This window comes from Gopherus flavomarginatus, chromosome 6 (assembly GCF_025201925.1).
Source record: "Gopherus flavomarginatus isolate rGopFla2 chromosome 6, rGopFla2.mat.asm, whole genome shotgun sequence".
Classification (NCBI taxonomy): Eukaryota; Metazoa; Chordata; order Testudines; family Testudinidae; genus Gopherus; species Gopherus flavomarginatus.
Window position 1 is genome coordinate 5,084,525 of NC_066622.1, and position 26,753 is coordinate 5,111,277.

General features: G+C 44.3%; 1 protein-coding gene across 5 annotated transcripts in view; it reads right to left on the reverse strand.

The window, feature by feature from the left end:
* The window catches only part of CADPS (calcium dependent secretion activator), a 404,679-nt gene that overhangs the window by 315,822 nt on the left and 62,104 nt on the right, over positions 1-26,753 (reverse strand). For all 5 annotated transcript variants that reach the window (XM_050957618.1, XM_050957616.1, XM_050957617.1 and 2 more), the window contains exon 2: positions 5,844-5,957. In XM_050957618.1, the coding sequence (XP_050813575.1) occupies positions 5,844-5,957 (114 nt within the window). The remainder of the gene's footprint in view (positions 1-5,843; positions 5,958-26,753) is intronic.

Consider the following 26,753-nt stretch of genomic DNA (forward strand, 5'->3'; position numbering starts at 1 on the left):
CAGATGGTGGCTTGTGTACTCTAAATGCAAGAATGCTGTATTTTGTTTCCCATGCAAGATTTTCAACAGTTGGATTTTAACATAGCAATCATGGGTATTAATGATTGGCAAAATCTTATTCAGACATTACCGCAACATGAAAAGGCACAACACCACATTGAAAGTATGCACAAATGATGTGAGCTGAGCGTAAGGTTAAAAAAAATCAGACAACTCTTGATGCCCCAAATCAAAGATTGCTGGAGTCAGAGAAACAGCATTGGCATTGTGTTCTTGAACATCTATTGTCTATTGCTGAATATCTATCAACAAACAACCTTGCTTTTAGAGGAAGCCTTGAGAAATTATACCAGCCCAAAAATGGCAATTTTGGGGGATTTGTACAACTACTGGGAAAATTTGACACTGTGATGAACGAACATCTCTAAAGAGCGACAAAGAGTCTTGTGGCACCTTATAGACTAACAGATGTATTGGAGCATAAGCTTTCGTGGGTGAATACCCGCTTCATCAGATGCATGTAGTGGAAATTTCCCTAAGAGTAACTGAAAAGGAAATATATGACCACTATTTCGGACCAAGAATTCAAAATGAACTGATCATGCTTATGAGTGATAAAGTGAGAGACAAAATTGTTTCACTGATTTCTTTGGCAAAATATTTTGCTGTAATTCTAGACTGCAATACGGACATAAGTCATCAAGGACAGATGTCGTTAGTAGTGAGATTTGTCGACATTAGTAATTCAATCCAGATTACAGTTAAGGAAACATTTATCACACTTTTAGAAGTAGAGGACCCTATAGGTTTTGGACTTTTTCAAGCTCTCCTTGATGAACTAAAACAAATGGGATTGTCTGTAATGAACATTAGAGGACAAGGCTATGATAATGGCGCCAATACGAGAGGATGCATTTCTGGCGTGCAAGCTGGATTACTGGCAGAAAATCCACAAGCCTTTTTGTTCTATGTGCCTAGCACAGCCTTAATTTGATTTTGTGTGATATGGCCAAGTCTTCTGTAGAAGCTATTTCTTTTTCTGGTTTGCTGCAATGCATTTATGTGCTCTTTTCAGCTTCCACTCAACGAAACGCGTCGTACCCCTGAAGTGGCCAGCAGGTCCAGCTCCTAAGTGTGTGTGGGGGGCCCCCACGGGGCTCCGCTCACTGCACCCACCCGAGCACCGGCTCTAGACTCAAATATCCACAGCACGTCAGTGGTATTACCGTTAAGCCTCTATCTGAGACATGCTGGGAAAGCAGAGTAAAAAGTGTGAAAACGTTGAGCTATCAATCTGAGGAAGTTTATGAAGCACAGGTTGCTATTTTGGAAGAAGCCAGGGATATAAAGGCTAAAAGTGAAGCAGAGTCATTGGCCTCTGAAATATACAGCTTCAAGTTTCTAACATCTGTCGCAATCTGTTATGACATTCTTGTTAAAATCTCAAGTGCAAGCAAAATAATGCAGAGTCCAGCGATGCAGCTTGAGTCAACACTTACCTTACTAAACACCACACAAGACTTTTTAGTGAAATACAGATAAACTGGATTCAAGGAAGCACAGCAAGAGAGTTTGCAGAGGCACTTGGTGTAGAGCCAAAAGTTCCATGTTCAAACATGACAAGAGTTGAGAGGAAAAAACAGCAAGCGGAATATGAAGGAGCAGATGAGCCCACAGAAGATTCAGAAAAGAAATTTGAGGCTGAATTTTTTAATGTGATGGATAAAGCAATATCTGCTGTTGATGAAAGGTTTAATACCTTATGAGCACACCATGAACAATTTGGATTTTTGTATGACATAACTAAATTCAACAAAATAGGAAAACAAGAGCAGCTAATGACAAAGTGCAAGAACCTTGAGAGCCTCCTGAAACATGGTGATAGTTTTGATTTAAATGGACCTGAACTGTACGAAGAACTGAATACATTGTCATCAATGTGGCCACATGCAAAACCAGTGATGGACATTGTACAATTTATTCATACCAGGAAACTTGTTGACATATATCCTAATGTGTACATTGTCACTCGTATTCTACTGACAATTCCTGTAACAATAGCATCAGGAGAACGGAGTTTCTCAAAACTAAAGCTCATTACCAACTCTCTTTGCTCTACAATGAGTCAGTAATGCTTGACTGATCTTGCTATTCTTGCAATCAAACAAGACATCACTTTGTCTTTCTCATATGATGACATTATTACTGATTTTGCAGCCAAAAAAGCCAGAAAGATTGCTTTTAATTAAAAACAAATCCTTGTTTCAATACCTCTTCATAGAAATTTCCAGTAAAATGCTGACAAATTAGTAATTTTTTAAATTTGCATCATTGTCAATAAATTAGAATTTTTTCTATAGCGCTATTTCTTTAGTGCAAGTATAGTCCATCAGCATTATAGTGTGCTTAATTTGTTTAAATTGCATGTGGCAAGTTTTCCAGTACTGTAAGCTTATTTTTGTATTGCTAAGAGCAAGTCAGGCATAGGGGCACCAGTTTAATAAGACTGTGTAGGGCACTATAAATCCTAAGGACGGCCCTGACAATGAGGGCTGGAATAGAAGGCAATGTGCTGATAGGGAAATGCAGTTCCTTGGTTTGTTAGGCTGCTGGTATGCTGAGACCACTGCCTATCATGCTTACCAATATGGCCTCACTTGTTTCCTGGTGCTCTGTCTGTATTAGAGTGACCAGGCGTCCGGTTTTCGACCGGAGAACCGGGTCAAAAAGGGACCCTGGTAGCTCCGGTCAGCACCGCTGACTGGGCTGTTAAGAGTCTGGTTGGCAGTGCTGTGGGGCTAAGGCAAGCTAGTCCCTACCTGTCCTGGAACCGCGCTGCACCCCGGAAGTGGCCAGCAGGTCCGGCTCCTAGATGGGCGTGCCCATGGGGCTCTGCTTGCTGCCCCCTCCCCAAGCACTGACTCCAAACTCCCATTGGCTGGGAACCACGGCCAGTGGGAGCTGCGTGGGCAGTGTCTGCGGGTGAGAGCAGCATGCAGAGCCACCTGCTGTACTTCTGTCTAGGAGCTGGACCTGCTGCTGGCTACGTCTGTCATAAACAGATAGCTAAGGGTTAATGTCTCTTCCACCTGAAGCACCTGACCAGAGGACCAATCAGGAAACCGGATTTTTTCAACTCTGGGTGGAGGGAAGTTTGTGTCTGAGTCTTTGTTTTCTGTCTGCCTGCTTTCTCTGAGCTTTGGAGAAGTAGTTTCTACTTTCTAGTCTTCTGTTTCTAAGTGTAAGGACAAAGAGATCAGATAGTAAGTTATATGGTTTCTTTTCTTTGGTATTTGCATGAATATAAGTGCTGGAGTGCTTTGATTTGTATTCTTTTTGAATAAGGCTGTTTATTCAATATTCTTTTAAGCAATTGACCCTGTATTGTATCATCTTAATACAGAGAGACCATTTGTATGTATCTTTCTTTCTTTTTATATAAAGCTTTCTTTTAAGACCTGTTGGAGTTTTTTTCTTTACTTCAGGGAAATTGAGTCTGTACTCACCAGGGAATTGGTGGGAGGAAAAAATCAGGGGAGATCTGTGTGTTGGATTTGCTAGCCTGATTCTGCATTCCCTCTGGGGGAATAGGAAAGTGCTTTTGGTTTCCAGGATTGGGAACGGAGAGGGGGAGTCACTCTGTGTAGTTTCACAGAGCTTGTGTCTGTGTATCTCTCCAGGAGCACCTGGAGGGGGGAAGGGAAAAAGGATTATTTCCCTTTGTTGTGAGACTCAAGGGATTTGGGTCTTGGGGTCCCCAGGGAAGGTTTTCAGGGGGACCAGAGTGCCCCAAAACACTCTAATTTTTTGGGTGGTGGCAGCAAGTACCAGGTCCAAGCTGGTAACTAAGCTTGGAGGTTTTCATGCTAATCCCCATATTTTGGACGCTAAGGTCCAAATCTGGGACTAAGGTTATGACAACGTCCATGGCACAGTGCAGAGTCAGGACAGGCAGGAAGCCTTCCTTAGTCCCCCCGCTGCACCGCTGATCGGGAGTCGCCGGAGGTAAGCCCACGCCCCAACTCCAAGCCCCAACCTCCTGCCCCAGCCCTGAGCCCCCCAAACCTCTCATCCTCGACCCCACCCCAGAGCCTTCACCCACAGCCCAAAGCCCGTATGCCCTCCTACACCCCAATCTCCTGCCCCAGCCCGGAGCCCCCTCCTGCACCCTGAATCCCTCATTTCTGGCCCCACTTCAGAGCCGGCACCCCCAATTAGAACCCTCACCCCTCTCCCACAACCTAACCCTCTTCCCCAGCCGAATGAAAGTGAGTGAGGGTGGGGGAGAGCAAGCCACTGAGGGAGGAGGAATGTAGGGAGCGGGGGAAGGGACGGGGCTAGGGTGTTCAGTTTTGTGTGATTAGAAAGTTCGCAACCGTAGTCTGTATCCATCTGTCTCTTCTTGTCTTATACTTTAACTGTAAGCTCTCTGGAGCAGGGATGGTCTTTTTCTGCGTTAGTACCCTGCCTAGCATAATGGGGTCCTGGTGCATGAATAGGGCTCCTAGGTGTCATGGTAATACAGCTAATAAATAATAATTGATGCTTTTCATTTCAAATCAGTCAAACATTTTGGGTCAGTTACTAAATTAACTGTTCCAATTTGGGTTGAAACTACCCAAAATGAAATATTTCGGCCAAGTCAGTTTTCCATATGGAAAATTCTGATTTTGCAGAAACTGAATTTTCTGTCAAAAAAATTACCAAACAGCTGTAGTTATTGCAGACTTGCTCATGAGAACTGGAGTACTGGACTGGTTGAAAAAAAATGAATTACTGTTCAAACAATTCATATATGCAAAGTGCATATACTGGTAGACTGGGGAATATGCCGACAAAGTCGGAAATGTAAATTTGTTAACAGAAAAAAATTAGGTAAGTGAAATTTGAAGTAGCCAACTTGGTCAATGTCCCTTTAATGTATAAATAGCAAGTTAGAACAAATATTAGCGGAGAGTGGAAGGACAGATGTGATTTTATGGCCTTAAAATGCCCCCAACAAAACATTTTCTGAATTGCAGACAGCATTGTAAGTGCACTATTAAGTACTATTTGTCATTCACTATATTTGTTAATAAGTAAACACAGTACCATGCAATGAAAAGGTAACGTTAATATTAGCCAAGTGTCTGTGCTGGCACTGTATGTCCTAGCCACGGGGCTAACTTACCAGGTTTAAGTGTAGTTAGCGGCTGTCAATAAAATATTTATAATCTTACTTTTTGATTCATTTTACTGAAGCATTTGGGGTGCTGTCTCTAGTACAGAGGTGACACAGATTACTTGCTAATGACAAGAGCTAAGACTTTAATGATGTTCTCTATTGCAATATGTAAAGCTTTTCAAGGCCTTTGCTATTCTTGTTGGGTCACCACATACATTATAACAGTACCCTCAAAGAGCCAAATTTTCTCTTTTCTGCTTTCCATGTCACCCCCATGGACTACATTCATCCCCGATATTTCTCTACACATGCCACCGGGCTGAATGGAGGGGAGAATTTGGCCCAACTGACCTCAGCAGCAATGTGGAGGTATCCATTAGGACAGAATTTAACCCAAAAGTAAGAACATGAAGTATTTAGATACATTATGCAGGAGTACACATTTAGCACGGCACTAAATTTAGCACAGATGATTTAACTGTTGAACCGTAATTTAAATTTTCTTTAAAATATTTTGGGAGAATTGGTTAAACAGCACTGAGTTTATTTGTTGGCTGTCAGAGCACATCCAAAGAGATTTGGACGGGACTATTAATGCAGAAGAGGCCATGCAACACTTGTTCATAAAAAATCATTGTCCGCTGTCATGCCCAACAATTGCCTCACCATCATGCCTTACCTCGAAATAACTTTGGACTGCATTAATAAAAGCTTCATCAGCCACAATCTGCGTTTCTCCATTGAGAAATGCTTGGAATCGATCCTTGACTATCTGGAGCTGCTGCTTGCTTATCTGCAAAGACATTTCAAATGAAGAGAGATTAGTTAGCAAAATGGAAATTATGGAATTAAAATAACCAAATAAATAACCTTATATAATATTCTATCTTGTAACAGCTGGTACCCTTGCGCCATACCTGTGAAACCATGAGGCACACCTCTACCATATGGTCTTTTGCCTATTGCAATAATAGAGGTTGAATGAGATACAAATACCTTCATTCTGGCAAGTATATTCATGCTGTTGGCCACTCCTAAGAACATCTGAAATAATTCTGGGCAACAACCCACTACATCCATATTTTCTTTCCAACGCAAAATGCACACAAATTGCTACCTCTTCCAAACTGGGCATTTTCTGAACAGAACTACTAAGCTCTCCCCACACCCTCAAGATACTGGCCAGGTTCAGTGGTGACACAAATCACAATAGAATTTACACTTGGAGTTAGAAGGGTGCTCTTAGATCTGGACTAGAAAAGAAAGTGTGATTTTTTTTTTGTTGAAATAAAAAAAAATTTGGCCTGCTTAGGACCAAATTTGCAACACCACTTATCCCCTATTGTAGAAGCAGTTTTGCACCTTTAACCCAAGTTAAAGAATAGGCTTGACCATAAACTTTGTTTAGACAAGAATTTTCACTCTGCTGATACCTGCTGAAAGAAAAAGCATTTAAATTACATTCATTTTGCACACCCTCTGAATACCAAATCAGCACAGATCAAGGCATTTTAACTGTCAGACCATTTTCTGATCCATCTACAGCTGACACAACTTTAACATCACAGTTCACGGCATAGTTCCACTGATTCTGGCCCAGATACATCAATAGGAAGCTCACAGCAGACTTATTTTGGCCTTAAGGCAACGGCACACCGTTTTTGTACAGCTCTAACTATCAGTTTAGATACAGAGGTTAAAATTGAGACAACCCCTAATGTTAACCAAATCCCAGTTGGTACACTGAAACAAGCTATAAACACCTTTCTACCATTGTAACTGAATCCACACTAATGGGGTTGCATTGATTTAACTATATTCATGTCTAAACAGAGTTAAATGGATACAAAAATCTGTTTGTAGAGCAGCCCCAGCACCTGCCACCGATTGTGTAACTAACACCATGCATAAGCAATCAACTGCTGCCTTTACTTTCTGAATATCATCAAAAGCTGAATATGGCAATAATAAAAGAGCATTTCAAAATTGGGTTTATTCAAATGTGAGGCGCATGCGAAACGAAAGATTAACTGGAAAAAATGCTAAATATAAATACTGAAGTACAACTGGATTCAATGAATATATCTGGATTAGAAAAAGAACTAGATAAATTCATGGAGGATAGGCCCAACAATGGCTATTAGCCAAGAAGGTCAGAGACGCAACCCCATGCTCTGAGTGTCCCTAAACCCCTGCCAGAAGTTGGGACTGGATGACAGAGGGCGGATCACTCAATAGCTGCTCTGTTCTGTTCATTTCTCTGAAGCATCTGGCACTGGCCACTGTCAGAAGACAGGACACTGGGCTAAATGGCCATTGGTCTGAGCCAGTGTGGCCGTTCTTATGTTCTTAATGAATAATATAAGCTAGTGAGGGAAACACTCAAATCCAGAGAGATGATTCCTTAAGATGTCATGTACACACTGATGAGTTCAATGACGATTACAAGAGCAACAGGAACATTATGAAGCAGACGGTTGGTAGGCTGAGATCTCTGGGTGACTTTTCCAGAATTTGAGGCTAAGAAAGAATCTAAATAAGAAAGAGCAAACTAAACAAAATGTATGTGGCTAATTAAGTCTTGAAGAGAAAAGATAAGGACATTAAGAAAAGCAGAGTGAGTTACTACCAGAAAAAGGAACTGAGAAGAATCAGAAAAGTTTGTACAACTCTATCAGTGGGAGAAGGAACTGCAACTCAGAAAACAGACCGATTCAACATGTAAGAGGGAAATCAAAGTAACGATGGTTCTAAAATGGCCAAGTTACCAAACTGGATTTTAAAATCTATCTTCAAAATAACAGTAAAGCAGAGAAATACAGACTATTAAGAAGTAATGAAGGCCCATTAGATACAACTGTTGATAAAATGTAGGTGCGGGAACACTTAGAAAATGTGGACATAAATATAATCGGGTCTAGATGACAACTCACAAGGTGCGAATGTGGTTAGCTAAGGAATATTCTGAATGGTGGTAATTAGTTTTGGAATGCCCTGGTGAACAAGGTGACTGGGCAAAGGAAATGCAGTGTGACTATCTGGTTTGGTTTATTTTACTGCTATCAGAAAGTTGCTTTGCAAAAAACAGTAAAGCAAGGGATGTCATTGCTCATTTAAGAAAATGAGAAACAAATTTGCATTTCCCCCTTTGAGAGAAGGGAAGGGGGAGCTATAAGCAGCTGGCCCACCCTGCTTCAAACACAGCAACATACATGGTGTCTAGTATTTCCTAGCCTTTGTCTTTAACAAACAAAAACAAAACGTTAGGCCCCAACAAACCCTTTCTCTCCTTGGGATTGGAGCACCTGACCTGAAATCAGCAAAAATAGCTCCATTTGTTCAGGGTTCTAGCTGCTGAAATTTGAGCACATCAGCAGGAGCCCTGTACTGTTAGGCAGCATTCTAGAGCCTACCACACTGATAATGGAGTGAAAATGAGTTCAGTGGAGAGTTCTGCTGAAATGGGTAAATACAATCCGTGGTTAGGTGACTAGTGACAATTCAGCGTTCACAGCTCTCAAGGAAACTCAATCAAACTTGGGTAAGTTTATTAGTTATCCTATTTAAAAAAAAATCTAGTGCTGAAGCTGGCAACAAGTTCTGTCAGCAGCCCATTGCATCATCAGGCCTGAGACGGTATTTCCAAAGCTTGACAAATTTGTTTGGTTTGACTTGGATGGAAGTACTGAGAAACAGATTGAAAACTGGCCAAAGATCATCCACAAAGACACTGAGCAAGCGGGAGGTGAGACTAGCAAAGCGTCAGGGGAAACGTTGGTAGGTCTCCTTCTATCAAGCACATTGGTTGGATCCACGACGGGACTTAGGTGCTATCATGTGCTGCATTGCGAGGCCTATCTTCCAGGTGCCTAGAAAAGTCAGAGGAACAACCCTGCACTCCACAAAGCCGAGTTAGGACCCTTACACCATGAATGGGGAGAGAACGAGAGCTGCCTAAGAACGAGACCCACAAAGCCAGCATGCTAGGCGGGGAGCCAACTAAGCTTGCCAATGGGAGATGCCGACATGAGGGGTGTGCGCTAAGACCCACTCCTCTCCCAGAGACAGGCGCTTAAGACAAGGCTGCAGGAAGGTGGCAATCTCTGCTATGATTCATGACTGGGGTGGGGGGAGAAGCCATTTGGCTGCTTAAGTTGTGCATAAGGCCCAAAACAAAATGGAGGGACAGAAGAAACTCCCTTGTAACCTTCAGCCTAGTGGACAGGGTCCTCACCCAGGATGCGGGAGGGCCCTAGTTACAGAGTCATCCTAACTCCTTCTCTGGCCCAATTAATAGTTAATCAGTCAATTGTTTAATTAAAGTGGAACAGCTTCAATAGGAGAGATTGAAGGAGACGCAATGCTTAGAGCACTCACTTGAGAGGTGTCAGATCCCTGGTCAAGCCTCTTCTCCTCAGGAGGAAGGACTTGAACCAGAGCGAGGGGTCTCCCATAACCCAAGCGAGTACCCTGACCACTAGGTTACAGGTTATAAGGCTCTGCCTTCTTGTCCCCCTCACCTCCTAGCTGTAGTGTGAACGCACCTGCAGGACCCAATCTGGCAGGCAGACTCTGAACATGCCGACTGGATCAGGCCCCTGTGACTCAGGGAGCCAAACACCTCTGTTCTCTGGTTTGTAATGGCTCCAGGGCTTAGGTGGCAGCAGTCAATGGAACTGATGCTGCTCACAGAGTAGTTAGAAGGTGCATTTCTTTTAGGGAACTATCCTTCCCCACCCTCCAAAATCTAAGGTACTAATATGGCCTGAGCACCTACCATAAGGCAGTACTGCACATGCTCAGGCAGGAGACAGACACCTGGGTGCCTAGATTGAGTCTGCAGTATGCATGCTCAGAGGAAACCCTCCCCTACCATCCTTCTGCCCCACACACAAACACCTTAGGTACCAAGTGAGGTTAGGCACTTCCAGGCTTTGATGGCAGTTGAGTAGGAGCTCTGGGGAATTGCAGCGGTAGCTAAAATCACAACCTAGATACCAATGTACCTTCAAGGTTCTCACTCTTTACCCATCCTCCAGATTATTAATAAACAGCACATGGATTAAAATTGTAGATGATGCTAAACTGGAATCTGTTATTAACATCAGTGAGGGACAATGAAATTACTCCTGGAGATAGAGGTTAGGAACCAAGAAACGCCATTAAAAAAAGAAAAATTCAGCAGACAAATATACCTCCTGATACACCAGAAGAAGATGTACCTGGAGGAGACAGATTCGGAGATTAGAAAATACCTGACGTGCTGCATCTTCACTTTTCATGTTGCATTTTGCGGGGACCAAGTGCCACATACTGGTCTGGTTTGGTATTTTTTAAGATAATTTTGTCAGAGAACTCTCTTTATTAATTTTCAATTTGTAGCACATTACCTCTCACAGCAATTTCCAAAAGCCTGTTTAATTACTAGAAAACAAAAGTCGTTTCTGCTCCACACTTATGCAGGAGATTGGTTGAACTGCCTTCAAAGTGAGTGATGTTGCCTGACATTTCTGGAGACTAACAGCATTTATCTCATGCATTGTTAATTACTCCAGGGGGCAGTGTAAAGGCATCATTGGAAATTTCCTTATTAGAGCTGTGGGTTTGGTTTTCTTTAAACCACACAGTTGGGAGGGGGAGGCCCCCCTTTTTTCAAATCCCATCACATGTGCAGTGTTGCTTAATAGCACCTTAATGTTCTCATTTTCTCCCCCAGGCTGCAAAATAGCACTGGTTTATTGATCTTTTTCCTCTTCCTACAGCTATGAATATCGTCATGAAAAAGTCAATTTCTAACTGAAAATTAAATTGCTTTCATATTCTATTTAGCTTTTGCAGTGCCAAGGAAACAGATGATCAGTGAAGGAATTTCATCTGCCATAAGCCTTAAGTAAACAAGAGAATGTGTTTTGAACACAATCCACACCAGGAAAGGAAACCCTGAGTTGACCACACTGTGGGTATTTGATTTTGTGCATGCGTCTTTTAAATTCTCCCAACCATGAGTTCCCTATGTTGGTTGTTAGACACAGTTCCTTGGTGCTTAATGTCAACTTGAGTTGTGGTATATTTATTATTTGTATTCACGTAGCACCTAGAGGAAACCATCAAGAGCCAGGCCCCCCTGCTGCTACAAACACAAAAAAAGGCAGTACCTGTCCTGCCCTGAAGAGGTCACAATCTAAAACAGGCAAAGAGCGGGCAAGAGGAAGGATTATTATCCCCATTTCATAGATGGCGAACTGAGGCATGGGGCAACTGAGGGCTTGCCTGCATGTAGAGTTGCACCAGTTTAAATAAAGGTGTGACTTTAAACTAAATTTAAGATGGTGCAAAAGGCTGTGTGAACACTCATTTCAGTTTAATCCAGCCTTACTTGGGGTTAGCTTAAATTGAACCAGTTTAAGCTCCACTGAAATAAAGCACATTCAAACCAACATGTCCACACAGGAGTCTGTCCTAGTTAGACCAGGTGAAAAGTGAACCCAGATGGCCATAAACAACTTGGCCACAGTCACATAGGGCAGGCATGGCAGAGCCAGGAATTGAACCCAGATCTCCACAGTTCCCAATCCAGTGCCGGTAACTTCAAGATCACCCTTTTGTTCAATTCTTCCTCAAGATTATTTCCAGCTCTACAGACTGAGCTCAGCGCCTAGATTTGGATCCTACAGGCAGCAGAGTGCTTTGCTGCACGATGCCCTTCTGGAAGGCAAAATAATTATTGTAAATGAAGGAAATCTCTGCCCAGCTGTTCCTGCTTGGTTCTAGCAACTTCTATTAGCAAAGAGCTAATTAACTGCCATTTGGACAGCTGCTGACCTCCCTCTGTCAATAGCCCTTTAATGCCATGCGTGGGGCAGGGCTGTGGGATTTTCTACCTTCTGAAAATTTTTATGGATCATATGTGGAAATGTCCTCTCCCCTCCTGAGCTCAGATGCTAAGGTCAGTATTAACTAATTTTTAAAAATAGAGAATTTGGTGACAGGAAGGAAATATTCTAACCAGTATTCCAGGCTTAATGGCAGATTCTCCAGGATCAGATAAGACGAACCAAATAATACATGGGATGTATGCCCTGATTCAGCAAAGCATGTGAGCAGCAGTTCTCTTGACTATAGTTCCCTAACCAGATTGCCTAACATGCCTGAGCAGCAGAGCCCCATTAAGTTTGAGAAGACAAAAGAATCTGCTAAACCTATCTGCTGGCCCTGGTTTTTTATTTCAACAGCAGCACTATCTATACCAACCTATAATGCAGATTAGATTGGTCCAGTATCCCTGATGATGCCACAGCACAACTGGCTGCTGAGCTCTGTGCCTTTATTCTCACACACAACTATTTCAAATTTGATGACAACATATATCTCCAGATCAGTGGCACCGCTATGGGCACCCACATGGCCCCACAATATGCCAATATTTTTATGGCCAACCTGGAACAACGCTTCCTCAGCTCTCGTCCACTCACGCCCCTTCTCTACCTACGCTACATTGATGACATCTTCATCATCTGGACCCGTGGGAAGGAGACTCTGGAAAAATTCCACCATGATTTCAACAGCTTCCACCCCACCATCAACCTCAGCCTGGACCAATCTACACAGGAGGTCCACTTCCTAGAAACCACGGTGCAAATAAGTGATGGTCACATTAACACCACCCTATACCGAAAACCTACTGACCGCTATGCCTACTTTCATGCCTCCAGCTTCCATCTCGGGCACATCACAAGATCCATTGTCTACAGCCAAGCATTGAGGTACAACTGCATCTGCTCTAACCCCTCAGACAGAGACCAACACCTACAAAATCTCCACCAAGCATTCTCAAAATTACAATACCCGCATGAGGAAATAAGGAAACAGATCAACAGAGCCAGACGTGTACCCAGAAGCCTCCTACTGCAAGACAAACCCAAGAGAAACCAACAGGATTCCACTGGCCATCACATACAGTCCCCAGCTAAAACCCCTCCAACACATCATCAGGGATCTACAACCCATCTTGGACAATGATCCCACACTTTCACAGGCCTTGGGTGGCAGGCCAGTCCTTGCCCACAGACAACCTGCCAACCTGAAACATATTCTCACCAGTAACTGCACACCGCACCATAATAACTCTAGCTCAGGAACCAATCCATGCAACAAACCTCGATGCCAACTCTGCCCACATATCTACACCAGCGACACCATCATAGGACCTAACCAGATCAGCCACACCATCACCGGTTCATTCACCTGCACGTCCATCAATGTAATATACGCCATCATATGCCAGCAATGCCCCCCTATTATGTACATTGGCCAAACTGGACAGTCTCTACGGAAAAGGATAAATGGACAGAAATCCGATATTAGGAATGGCAGTATACAAAAACCCGTAGGAGAACACTTCAACCTCCCTGGCCACACTGTAGCAGATCTTAAGGTGGCCATCTATCATGGTATAATTCCCCACTCTGAACCTTAGCGTCCAAAAGATGGGGTACCAGCATGAATTCCTCTAAGCTCAGTTACCAGCTTAGTACTTGTAGCGCTGCCACCAACCAGGAATTCCAGTGCCTGGTACATGCTGGTCCCCCCAAAACCTTGCTCGGGGACCCCCAAGACCCAGACCCTCTGGATCTTAACACAAGGAAAGTAATCCCTTTCCCTCACCGTTGCCTCTCCCAGGCTTCCCCTCCCTGGGTTACCCTGGAAGATCACTGTGATCCAAACTCCTTGAATCTTAAAACCGAGAGGAAAATCCACCTTCCCCCTCTCCTTCTCTCTACCCCTCCCAGACTCTCCCTGAGAGAGAAAGTGATCCTAACACAGAGAGAAAATTAACCTCTCTCTCCCCCTTCCCTCCTTTCTCCCCACCAATTCCCTGGTGAATCCAGACCCAGTCCCCTGGGGTCTCACCAGAATAAAAAAACAATCAGGTTCTTAAACAAGAAAAGCTTTTAATTAAAGAAAGAAAAAAAACAGTAAAAATTATCTTTGTAAATTTAAGATGGAATATGTTGCAGGGTCTTTCAGCTATAGACACTGAGAATACCCTCCCAGCCTAAGTATACAAGTACAAATTAAAATCCTTTCAGCAACATACAAATTTGAACTCCTTCCAGCCATATACATATTTGCAAATAAAGAAAACAAACATAAGCCTAACTCGCCTTATCTACCTAGTGCTCACTATTCTGGATACATAGGAGACTGTATCAAAGAGATTGGAGAGAAACCTGGTTGCACGTCTGGTCGCTCTCAGAACCCAGAGAGAACAACCACCAAACACTAACAGCACACACAGAAACTTCCCTCCCTCAAGATTTGAAAGTATCCTGTCCCCTGATTGGTCCTCGGTCAGGTGACAGCCAGGCTCACTGAACTTGTTAACCCTTTACAGTCAAAAGAGACATGAAGTACTCCTGTTCTATCAACCCATAACTATCTGTTTATGACACCATCCTGCAGCAAAAAAACTTCAGGACCAGACTTCAAAGAGAAACTGCTGAGCTTCAGTTCATCTGCAAATTTGACACCATCAGCTCAGGATTACACAAAGACTGTGAATGGCTTGCCAACTACAAAATCAGTTTCTCCTCCCTTGGTTTTCACACCTCAACTGCTAGAACAGGGCCTCATCCTCCCTGATGGAACCAACCTTGTTATCTCTAGCTTGCTTGCATATATATACCTGCCCCTGGAAATTTCCACTACATGCATCCGACGAAGTGGGTGTTCAAAACCTCATGCTCCAAAACGTCTGTTAGTCTATAAGGTGCCACATGATTCTTTGCTGCTTTTACAGATCCAGACTAACACGGCTACCCCTCTGATACTTTCACTTAGTTGTCTTCCATAGTGTGCTTACAAGTGGTATGAAAACAGAATAACTGCTCCACTAAAACAACTCTGATTCAATCAATACTTCCCATCAGCATTCTGCTGTCTTGGCAGGACTTTGGTCAAGTGTTGCTCTGTTGCACCTGTGCATCCCCACTGAACTGGTTGTAATTTCAATAGATTTAATAGGATCCAAATGTAGCTCTATGAAAGTGTGCCAGAATTGTAGGAAGAGAAGTAAATAGATGGCCATATTTAGTAGTGACAAGCTGAGTTTTCTTATTACCATATTCATTAGTCTTCCTTTACTTTTTTGCCCCTCGTTACTCCTTTCTGGAGCATTCACTACTACTACTACAAACATGCACAACCATTAGATCATTCGCATTATTGGATGGCAACAGGGAAAGCACTAATAGTCACTGCTGCACTTTACAGACATTGTAGATTGCTGGAGTTGCATAAATTGATTTTCAGATGTGAACGAGATGTCTCATTAGTCTTATGGTGCATTTATGTAATAAAATAAATATCAGCTATAAAATATTCTAAGTATAAAATGCCCAGTTGGGATCTTGGAACCATACATGCATATCCAGGAAAAATGAAATTGACTATAGGTTTGAGAAGAGTGCGTTACCTGTTCTTCCACCACAAGCCTTCCTACTATCTTCCCTAAAGTAAGTTAGCCCAGATATACACATTTAGTCCTACACACTTGCTTAGTGACCCCAGAAATGAGATGTGGGTGACCTATTTGGAACAACTCAGCCCTGAGCACTTGCTATATGTATGTTTGTGTGCATTAAGCATATCAAGAATGAAATTTCATGAGTTCAGCTTAAGCAGACCTTAGTGAAATATGCTGAATTCTCCACAGGATGACTAATCAGCTAGAAGCTCTGACTACATGTAATTTTATGCATCTTTTAGTTGACTCAGAAAGCCAAATGCAAAACCCGCCACACAGAGCCATAACATGATTTGGGGTCATATGTTGAAGAGTTGTGGGTCACAAATCAATGAATGGTGGACACTCATCCAAAGCAGAACCATCATAAAGGGAAATAATTTTTCAAAAAATAGCTTCCCTGCAAGCAGAATTACATATTGCACATTGCAATCTGTTTAACCAATCCAGGACTTCCCCTCCAAGATGCCTCACTATCAATGAAGTTGTTATATCCGAGTTCACTACAAGCCGTCTCTGCTGCAGAATGGGCAGCGTTCATTTATCACTATGGGAATGTCAGCAATGATAATTCAATATAAAATTACTGATATCAATTAAAAAGAACCTATAATATAGATGGGGCACAAACCAAAAGCCTAGATTGAAACTGCCTCAAGTTCTGGGGAATTTCAGTCCTAGATCCAAGCTCTGCAGCTTTTACCTTCTTTGCTTTAAAAACAGTTTCAGATCTCCACGTATGAAGGTAAGCGGAATGAAATTATTGCACACAAGAGGTCACAGGAAGTAGCAGTATTTAGTGGCCTGTCTCCACACTGACACCAAAAGCACACTGCTATTCAAATCTGGCATGCAGAATGTGACATGGTGCAATCGAAAAGCCAGATTACGACATGCTCTTTATCTTCACGTATCCATGAGATGCTGCAATCCCTACAGAAAATACTGCAACAACAATTGGGTAAAATGCAGTATTGAGTTACAGGAGAGCATCATTCTTTGTGGTACTTAACGCAGTGAGAGAGAAATTCAGGCAAAGTGGCTGATCGGTTTAGTACTGGATTTCCTAGTGACACACCAGACCCAATTTTCAAGTCAGCAAAGCACACTGAGGGGATCACAATGGGAATGGCTGGGTGCTGAGCATCCTTCAAATCTGGCCTCAGCTGCAGATGACCTGGCCCAGATGGTTTGATTTTCACAGGTGTTGTGAACCTACAACTTCAGGTGCTCAGCACCTCCAGAAGTCAGAGCCTAATTCATTAGCCCATTGGCTGATGCACTTTGTGCATGGAGTAAACAATCTTGTCCAACAGAGAAGTTAACAGAAAAGCCATGCTGGACTGGACAGTCAGAACACAGGCAGTAAAACATGTACATGGTAATGGAGCCAGGGATTAGCCATAATTTGCCATCAATGGGGATATAAGAAGCCCTGCCCATAACTACAGCTGTACGTACAGATCAGTCACAAAGTAAGGCAGCAGTCAATGGAGCTGATGCTGCTCACAGAGTAGTTAGAAAGTGCGTTTCTTTTATGGAACTATCCTTCCCCACCCCCGAAAATCTAAGGTATTAATATGGCCCTTGTCATCAGATGTTCAGCTGTGTGTGTGTGTTCCCCCTGTGTGCTGTCCCAGCTCTGATAGCTGGCCAAGCGAACCGCTCAATGACCACAAAATCCATTAAGGTGCGGAGGCGCTTGGTCAGCAAAGCACAGTCCTAGCTCCCCGGATCAATGTCTACAGTTACACTAGCACATGGATGTCCGTGACAATGGACGCAGCTCAGTCAGTGGAGGGATTTTCCACTGCCCCCTCAGATGGGCAAAGACACTCTCTCTGAGATATATCATTATACACCAATACAAACAAGTGACATATCACCCTTGACATATCAGGGTGCCACCCATTGCGTTGTACCTGCAGGTTCAATCAAAACATCTCTATTCATCACGCTATCATCCTGACCTTCTCCTTAAGATGGGTCAGCATATTCCTGTTGTCTTTGGGGAATGTGTCTGTCGGCGTGTTCTGGTACCACCCTTCTGGAATGTGCTTGTGTGAGTGTTCTGTGCCTCGCATCTCTTAGGAATATGTGTTTTTTGCAATATCAGCCCTATGCTTGCCAAATTCTGTGAGCAGGGCCTGCTTCATGCTCACAACCTGACTTTGCTTTATAGCAGCAAGGTTTTGACCACTGTAGTTCAGACCTCGTACACAAGGTCTTATGTCTCCAGCTCTCTCTCCCATAGTATCTGAGCACTCACTATCTTTAACATGGGGGTCCTCACAACACCCCTGTCACTTTGCTGGGTGCAGTGAGGCGTTGTGTCACTGCGTTTGGTTACCGCAACCCTGTTAAGTCAGGCAGTGCTATTACCCCATTTTACACCTCTGTCATTGTGGTAGACAGACAGACTTGCCCAAGATCCTACACAAAGTCTGTGGTAGAGCAGGGAATCGAACTTGGGTCTCCTAAGCTCCATGCATGCACCCTAACCACTGGACCCTCCTTCCTCCCAACAGAGTTATGAATTTGTTCTCAAGATTTAAGCTATGCAGTTTGGATTTGTACAGTACGTATGTGCATCAACGTTCAATACCCATCTTACAATTCTTCAAATACTAAAATGGACTAAAGCCCCTCCCATCATGAAAGTAACTGAACAAGGACACAAACTGTCACTTTGCTATTGACCATTGCATAGATGAGACTCTATTCATTGGCAGGGTGCGAGAAGTAGACTATATGGTTTAATCGATCCCTGACTAACCCGGAACACAAAACTACTTGGTTTCACCAAACAGGTTTTATGGAGCCAGTGATTTACCCACTGCCAGTGTATTTACATAGACTGCTGGCTGTAGAATGAAAATCCCCTGAAGATAGTTTGTAAATGTAAAGAACGCAAGCGTCATTCAGATCAAGAAAACATCCAAAGTTAGTGAAGGGTCGTGGCACTGGATTCTCATCACCTCCATCCTAATGGGAGGCAGAGCAATCTTCACTATCCCCCCTTCTCACTGGGACAAGGGAAGGGACTGAGCCAGTGGGTAATGTAATATTCTCCTGCTCCTTAGGGCAAGCAAAGGGTAGCCAGGCTGAGGGAACCATCTTTCTGCTTCATTTGGAGCCACTGTCCAGTATTGGCTGAAGTCAGAGGCTAGATACTGGATTAGCTGGATCACAGATCCAACCCAGCCTGGCAATTCATGCCTGCCTCTGAGGTCAGGAGGAAAGGGAGTGTCCTGCTTGGGCCAGGAACCCATGCGGTTATCACTGGCAGACAGAAAACGGCCTTTTGATACAGCCACACAGAGCGTGACCCTCAGGGAGGTGTGAGGTCTGTTCTTCAGGGTGTTCAAGTAGGTTGGAAATTAGGTAAACAGCACTCACCTGTCCATCCCCAGTGCTGAGGTATCAGCATACAGTTCTGCATACAAGTATTGAGCAGGACGGGGAGGGCAGAGGGACCCAATCCTGCATTACAGAAAGCACTGCTGCACTACCACCAAGTTGTAGGAATAAGGCCAATGAGAGCAGTGGAGCTAAAGCTTCATTAGAATGATGGGGATTGTGCCTAGGCCTGCATCTAATCAGACATGTCCATTCCACTCACACAGTGCCCCCACCCCTCTTTTCATCCAGGGGCCCTTCCGTAAAGTAGCAGGCTGGCAGGAGGATTGAGATTTACAACCGCTCGGTGGACGGGACCATGCCTAGTGGTTGTCATGAACTGCACCCACAAGGAGTTACTCCTCACACCCGTATTGTGTCACCACCACCCTGCACGCTTGAGTACAGAGAGCTGAACTGTCTATTGCCGCAGACTCCGTGAGCTTGGTTATTTTCCCAGCAGCCAGATCGGAGCAGTGATAACAGGAAGCAGGACTTCATTCCCAGTGTGCAATTAGGTACACAATAGACTATGTTACTATTTATATGAACTGCGGCATGTTCTTGCAGTCTCCTAATACCACCTGCCTTTGAGGATTGCCCTGTTTTCAAATATTTAAGAAGTACTGTTAACAGCACAGTCAGCATGCTGCCTTCACTCCTCAGCACTGTTGCTTCCAGGAACCACAAAGTCTTCTAAGCTGATGGAGAATGAAGCCTCAGGCCCTATTTACACATCTCAAAACTAACCTCTAACATATTTCCAGCTTCTATTCCCCAGGACTCAGAGAAGGGTGAAAATCAAAGGCAGATCACCTGTTCTAACAAAGTGCTAATCATCCATAACAAGGACAGTCAGTGCCTAGCTAGATCTTCACAAACTGCTCTAATGACAGTGAATCACAAGGATTTAGAACACATGCTCATTTAGGAGATCAGAGCAGCTAGATACAGCCAACTACCTAATTATGTCTAGGGTGTATGACAACCAGGATAATCACTGCTGATCAGAGGTCAAATCGATGCACGATTTCCTCAGCCCATAATTGGAATAAGAGCATTCATTACCCTCTTACTTACTGCAACTGAACTAAAACTCACAGGAACAAATCATGCAGCTTGTTTAAGATGTACATGCACAGCCAAGTTCTCACTGACACTTTCATTAATCCACACTGTCATTTGCTAACTGCACATGTGCTTCTTTATACATCACTGTACCAATGGACATACATCTTCTTAAACTGATTAAATTCGAATGAACCAGGAACAGAGATGACAGGCTACTCTTAATACTGATACAGGATGATTTCCCCTCCTTAAAGTCCTGATCTAAAACTACTGTACTTTCACTATTTTTTTTATTATACTTTCAGTGTAAGACCCCAAATATGTGGCATCTATTCTCTTTAAAGGGCAGTTTCTTGCACAGAGACGTGTATGTTAACACCAAACCACTGCATACATGCTACAGGTTTACTGGCTGTGGATGCTTTAACTCAGCAGCCATCTTGTGGATGTGCCCTCCAAAGCACTCTGTAAGGAGTTATACCTCCCCTCCAAAACTCTTAGACTCCCTCAGCCAAACCCAGCTCTGGTGTCCACTCCACTGACTGCCAGGGAGTAAGGCCAGTTCAAACCAGAGCTTCCTATTATTACATTATTATTCAACTCTCTCCTAAAGACTTCTGCAAAGTCCACAATACAACCGTTGATGCTGTTAACTAAATAAACTCCACCAATGTATCACTGGAGGATGCTCAGATGCCCAAGTGACAGGCACACTATACAAATTCAAACAGAATAGAATAGACTTAGCTATTCTTTCTTTGGAATTTCCTGTATGTTCTCTCTTCTATGGGCCCAATTCTCTTTTACGCTAAGGCCTCATTACAGCATTCTGGCAGAATGAAGAGGCCATAGTGTAAGTGAGAAATCAGGCCATGTATGTTTATCTTGGATATTTTAAGCTCTTCTGAGGTTTCCATTGTCCATGATGCCAAACATATTGTCAGCATAAAGCCAACAAAAGCGAATAACCCATGTGCTGTGTCTTAAATTAGACCAGCGACAACATTGCTCTCCTTACACCACATCCCAGGAAGACAGCATTCTGACACTTCGCTCCTCGCTAGCAACTTCTCAGCACCTTCCAGTTTTAATTGTTCTTGGTAAGTCTCAGCGAGTCTTTTCTGACTGCTTAACAACCTGATCTGATCTTCTTAACATCCTCATTTCAGACACATTTTACACTTCTTACCAAAGAGGGCTCATTGTGTTTGCAATGGGATGCACTCACCTCTCAGAAGCACCCCCTGGTCGAGTGTGTGCAGGGCTGCACTCTCTCCCCCTGTAGCCCTTCTTGGGCTTAAGTCCTTAATTAGTCCTGTAGTCTAGAAATGGTCTCGGCACTGATATTGAGCCGTACTCCAGGGCTTCTCCCCAGAGGCAATGTCCTGACCCTCTCTGGGTGTTTCAGGCCCCAGCTCTCCTGCTGGGCCACTAAAGAGTTCAGTTTCCCTTCTGGAGTGCCTCAGAGGCCAGGCCACTTCCCCCAGAGGCTAATGGGGGCAGGGGGACCTGGACCCATCCACTACTTCAGGTCCCAGCCCAGGGAGCCTGTAGATAGCAGCCATTCACCATGTCCTGTAATCACAGCCATGCCGCTGCTCTAATTCCCTGGGCCGCTTCCCTGCAGCCCTGCATTTTCTTCACCCTAACCTCAGGGCCTTGTCCTGATAGAGTCCCAGCAACTAGCCCAAAATGCCTTCTTGCTCTCCTCGGCTTCTACCAGCACTGCTCTGTCCAAGGCCCTGAAGCTCCCTCAGCCAGCCAGCACCTACACTCCTCCAGCTCCGGCAAGGAACGGATCTCACTCTGACTCTGCAGCTCTTCTTATACTAGCCTGCTGGGCCCTGATTGGCTGTGTGGGACACAGCCGCTCTAGGCAGCCTGGAGAACCCTCTCCACACTGCCTTTTCCTGGGGCAGGGTATGGCAGGGCTATGAGGCCTCCATCAGGAAGGCTCAGAGAGTCTGGTAGACGCTGTCACAGTGCCAAAGAGCTTCCATTTCTGACAGACACTGTAGGTCTTTCCAGGGATACCAAGTTGGCATGTCCATTCTCTACAGAAAGTCTGAGGTAGAACATATTTCAACAGCAGCACTATCTGCGTCTGTCTATGCTGACAAGGAGATTTGCTTCTTTTAGTCTTTCTAGTTCTAACATTCTTTATTACATAGTCACAACCAATCATCCTAAATCATCCTTGCTCTTTAGTCTAACAAAAGGTTAAGGTACGACTTGATAGGTCTGTAAGCATCTACCTGGGGAACAAATATTTGATAGTGGACACTTCAATTTAGCAGGCAAAAAGGTATAACAAGATCCAATGGCTGGCGGTTGAAGCCCTAGCTAAAGGCTGGCATTTCCATAGGACCCAAGTTTTTCCTACAGGGTGATGTCACTGTCTCTCTCACATGTACTTCATGTTAAAACTCTGTGCATTCACAGCCCCTGCTGGCTGATGCAGCAGGTTAGTAACCCTTTGGTATATGGTAATCCAGCAGCAGAGTATTGCTGTTTCAAATTGACGCCAGAAGAGCCCTGACTTTACCACAGTTAAATACACAGTGCTGTCAGCTTCCCTTTTCAATGTCACAGCAAATGGCCCAAATCCTGGTGATAAATACTATCTTTATGTACATCGTGTGTACAAATGGAGCTGCACTTTCTTTGGCCATTCAAGATGCTATGTGACACTGGGAATTCACAGTACCTCCTCTTACGCACACTGGCTGTACCCTATAGTAGCCAAAACTGACTTCAATAGAATTTCCCCTGTGCAAGTGGAGAATTGGGCTCATTCGCAGCCCATGAGTCCTGCTAAACTCAACAGCTCACAGGAGCTGCTCAGCATTTCAAAAGGGGCTGCCTGCCCCCAAATGCAACTCAAAAGTGGTTCTGCTTTTGTTAGCTGTATGGAGGACAGTGGAATATGCACAGGGACCAGCACTCAGAAACTACACGTTCCTATCACACATGTGCACTACAAATCCCCATAACAACTGTGTGGGTGAAACCAGACATCACTATGCTCTTGAATGAACTCACACAGAAAAATGATAAAAGACAAAAGCACCCTATCACCTATGGATGAACACTTCTCACAAAGTGATCCCTCTAACACTGACCTCTCAGGCCTTGCCCTGAAAGGAAACCTTCAAATGACAACCCTGGGAGCTTAAATTCATAACTTTGCTAGGCACTAAAAATCATGGTCTTAATAAAGACACTGGATTTATGGCTTATTACAATCTGTAAGCCACTAACGCCTCTTTTTTGTCTTCTGACTGCAGAAGTGTTAATGGTCTCTTCAAATGTGTGTTAACTACTTATGCTTTACAATCTGTTACACCCAGGGGCAGCTCCAGAAACTAGCGCAGCAAGAGTGTGCCTGGGGCGGCAAGCCATGGGGGGCGGCCTGCTGGTCAGTGTGAGGGCAGCAGTCAGGCAGCGTTCAGCGACATGCCTGCGGGAGGTCCGCCGGTCCCGCGGCTTCGGTGGTGGGCACGCCGAAGGTGCAGGACCAGCAGATCACCTGCAGAAACACCGCCGAATCTGTGTCCCCAACGGACCACCTGTAGGGATGCTGCCGAAGGCCGCCTGACTGCTGTGCTTGGGGCGGCAAAAAACAGAGCCACCCCTGGTTACACCTTGCATTTAGTTGCGATGTACCTTTCCCAGACCTGAGGAAGAGCTCTGTGCAGTTCAAAAGCTTGTCTCTCTCACCAACCGAAGTTGGTCCAATGGAAGATATCACCTCACCCACTTTGTCTCTAAGAAGTAGAAGTGTTATTTTTCTGAGCTCACAGCTCTTTATCTAATCTAATGATACATTTCACATCCATGTTGCTCCAGAAACACAGGAGCTTGTTTAAAACTCACAGTAGCAGTTCCATGCTCAGAACTGCCCTGCATCTCCAGAGCAAGCAGTGGTTTAACCCCCGAGTCTGCATTTCTCATTTTCACAGGATCCAGGGGACAGAGCAACAAGAGAGGAAAGCTCACTAGAGGCTCTGATTTGAACACACAATCGCCCACTCAAAGCAGGGTTGTAGTGGATGGTGCTAAATTAATCCACATTGACACCACGCTGCCACAAGTCTTTACTACTTGGAAAAAATGCAACTAAACTTAAAAAAAACAACAACAACACAGATAATGCAAGATACCTTTGAGGTTTCTCCAAACTATCTCATCCTCAATTCTCTTCAGCACAAGCCCTCATCTCTCTCTGAAGCAAACACCCTTCTTTTAAGGTGCTTAGCCTCAGTAGGCCCAGCTATGTTTAACTAGCCCTCAGCCTAGTACTTCCCTGGGCTGCAGCTGAATCCTGGCTGGGAATTAGCCTGGGATTTCAGGGCTTGTTGGCAGACCCAGTAAAGTATTGTCTTAGCGATGCCACAGTGGCAGAGCTGGGGTAGGGTATAAGTGTCCCTCCCAGGACCTGCCAAAGGCCCGTCAAACTCATGCATTGTGTGGCACCTTTACAGCTTTGCATGCAGCATGCTGAGGACTGCTGCACAGCATCTGCTATCTCTGTGATTCTGCCATGTGGTCCCATATCACTAATGCTTTCACTGGGCAGATCTGATTTAGGGAACAAATCCACGTAACGTTTCTTCTGCATCAATGCAGCGAGCCAAACTGGCTCTGTGAGCACAGCATTAGACCCTGAAAGCCAGTCCCCCTCTTTCCCTGTGCTGATGCACCCTCCCCTCTCCATCTTCATCCCCACCCGAAGACAGGACTGGATTCTGCCTAGAGCCTATCAGCATTTCTGCTTGATCAGCTGGCAGGCATTATTCCACAAACATGTCCACTACCTTCCCTAGTCTCTTATGGCCAGAGTAGTTTCTTTGCTAGCTCCACAGAGCACTGCTTTCTGGTAGGGAAGTAAAGCCAAGACGACATGTGGAATCAAGCCCTATGCTGTTTTATTAGCAGGGGCTCAGTAGCCTGCTTCATAGTCTGGATCAGCTCGCACACTGCTGACCGAGCCCACCAGCAATGCGAGGGTTAAGTGCCACAGTGCTATAGGGCCTTCAAGGAACTCTATTAAGTACTGTTCCGCCCCAGTCAGCAGGAAATCACGTTTTCCCACAGGCCGGTTTAGGAACAAGCAGCTCAAGCAGCAGCTGGGTCCTTAATGAACTGCAGGCCTGCACTGATCTAGTAGCTCGCAAGCTGACTGGATCTCACACTCGGACTGCATGACAAAAAACTCACAAGACCGGAGGGGCAGAAAACTCACAGCTTGATCCATCGTCTGCCTGCAAAGCGTGAGGCTGGCCACATCTGCCTCCACAGCAGCACAAAGCACGACAAACTAGGCCACCAGTCTAGCATAGCAGCAGCTTCTTAATCATTGCCCAGCATTCTTTACCATCTCTGATATGATCAGTGAGCTCTGGAGGCTTTTCGTTTGCTGTATTTCTTAGCAAGGAAGATCCCTAATGATGGTCAAACCCCAAACAATATTTTTCACGAGCAGTAATTGGTCACTGTTCGCAATGTTGTGCCTAACACTGGATTGGAGAGTCTTTGGGCATCACACAGACAAGGTTTATTTTCTTCCTTCTAAGGTTCTAAAATATTATTCAGTGTGAATTATAGAAAAATATAGCAATGGTATCTTGGATCAGGTCACCTGCAGGGACTGAACCTTAGACCCTTGGATCTAAAAGCAGAATTCTCTACTGCTTGGGCTAAACCACTACATCCAGTAACTCATCCACAGCATGATACTCACAAACCTCCATATACTGGCCCTCGAGTGGCTAGACAGGAGCCACACAGTTAATGTACTATAGATTAGCATACAGAAAAACACAGCCTCTTAACAGATCTCTCGTTACCTATACACCAACAAGGGTACTTTCAAAACCTGTGCATTTCTCTTCCCCCGCCCCCCAATGTTATACAGGCTACATACATTGTTATTACCGCTTCTTGAAAGCCATTAGCGTACTCAGTGTTGCAAAAAGAAGAGGGAAATGTGGTCCTTGCTCCCAGGGAGGTTACAATATACAAGGAAGTTTTCTCTAGCTGCCCATTTTCTTTCTTCGAGGTTGTCCATACCACAACTGTCACCTGGGGTCTCCTAAAGCAGCATGTAAGTAGAGGAGGGATCAGCACCTGAGAGCAGCCGCTAGTTCTCTCTTGGCAGAGGCTGGATCAGTTCATGCCACACATCTATAGTGTTTAACAAAGACTTGTGTTCAAATGGAGGGAACTGCCTGATGCATTTCCTGTGAAGCCTCTTTTCTGCCCATGACGAACTCACCATTCAGTCCAAATGAGTCTGCTACAGCCTTAGCTAAGAGGCATGAGGCTTTTAGCTCATGCAGTATATAGGGCTCATGCATTTAGCTCCAAAGGTCCCAAGTTTGATCCTACCTACTGATGACTGGGGTATGTCCGTGTTACACTAGGAGACTCTACTAACAAGTGTTCAGTAAGTGTGGGCTTCCCCTTAGTTTTACATTTTTTAAATAAAAAGCTGGAACCTAAGTAAGCCACTCCTAAGATGAGTTATGGACAAATACGGCAGAGAGCCAGTATGTTATTCTACTACACGCTCATCAGCAAACAGAGGCTTTC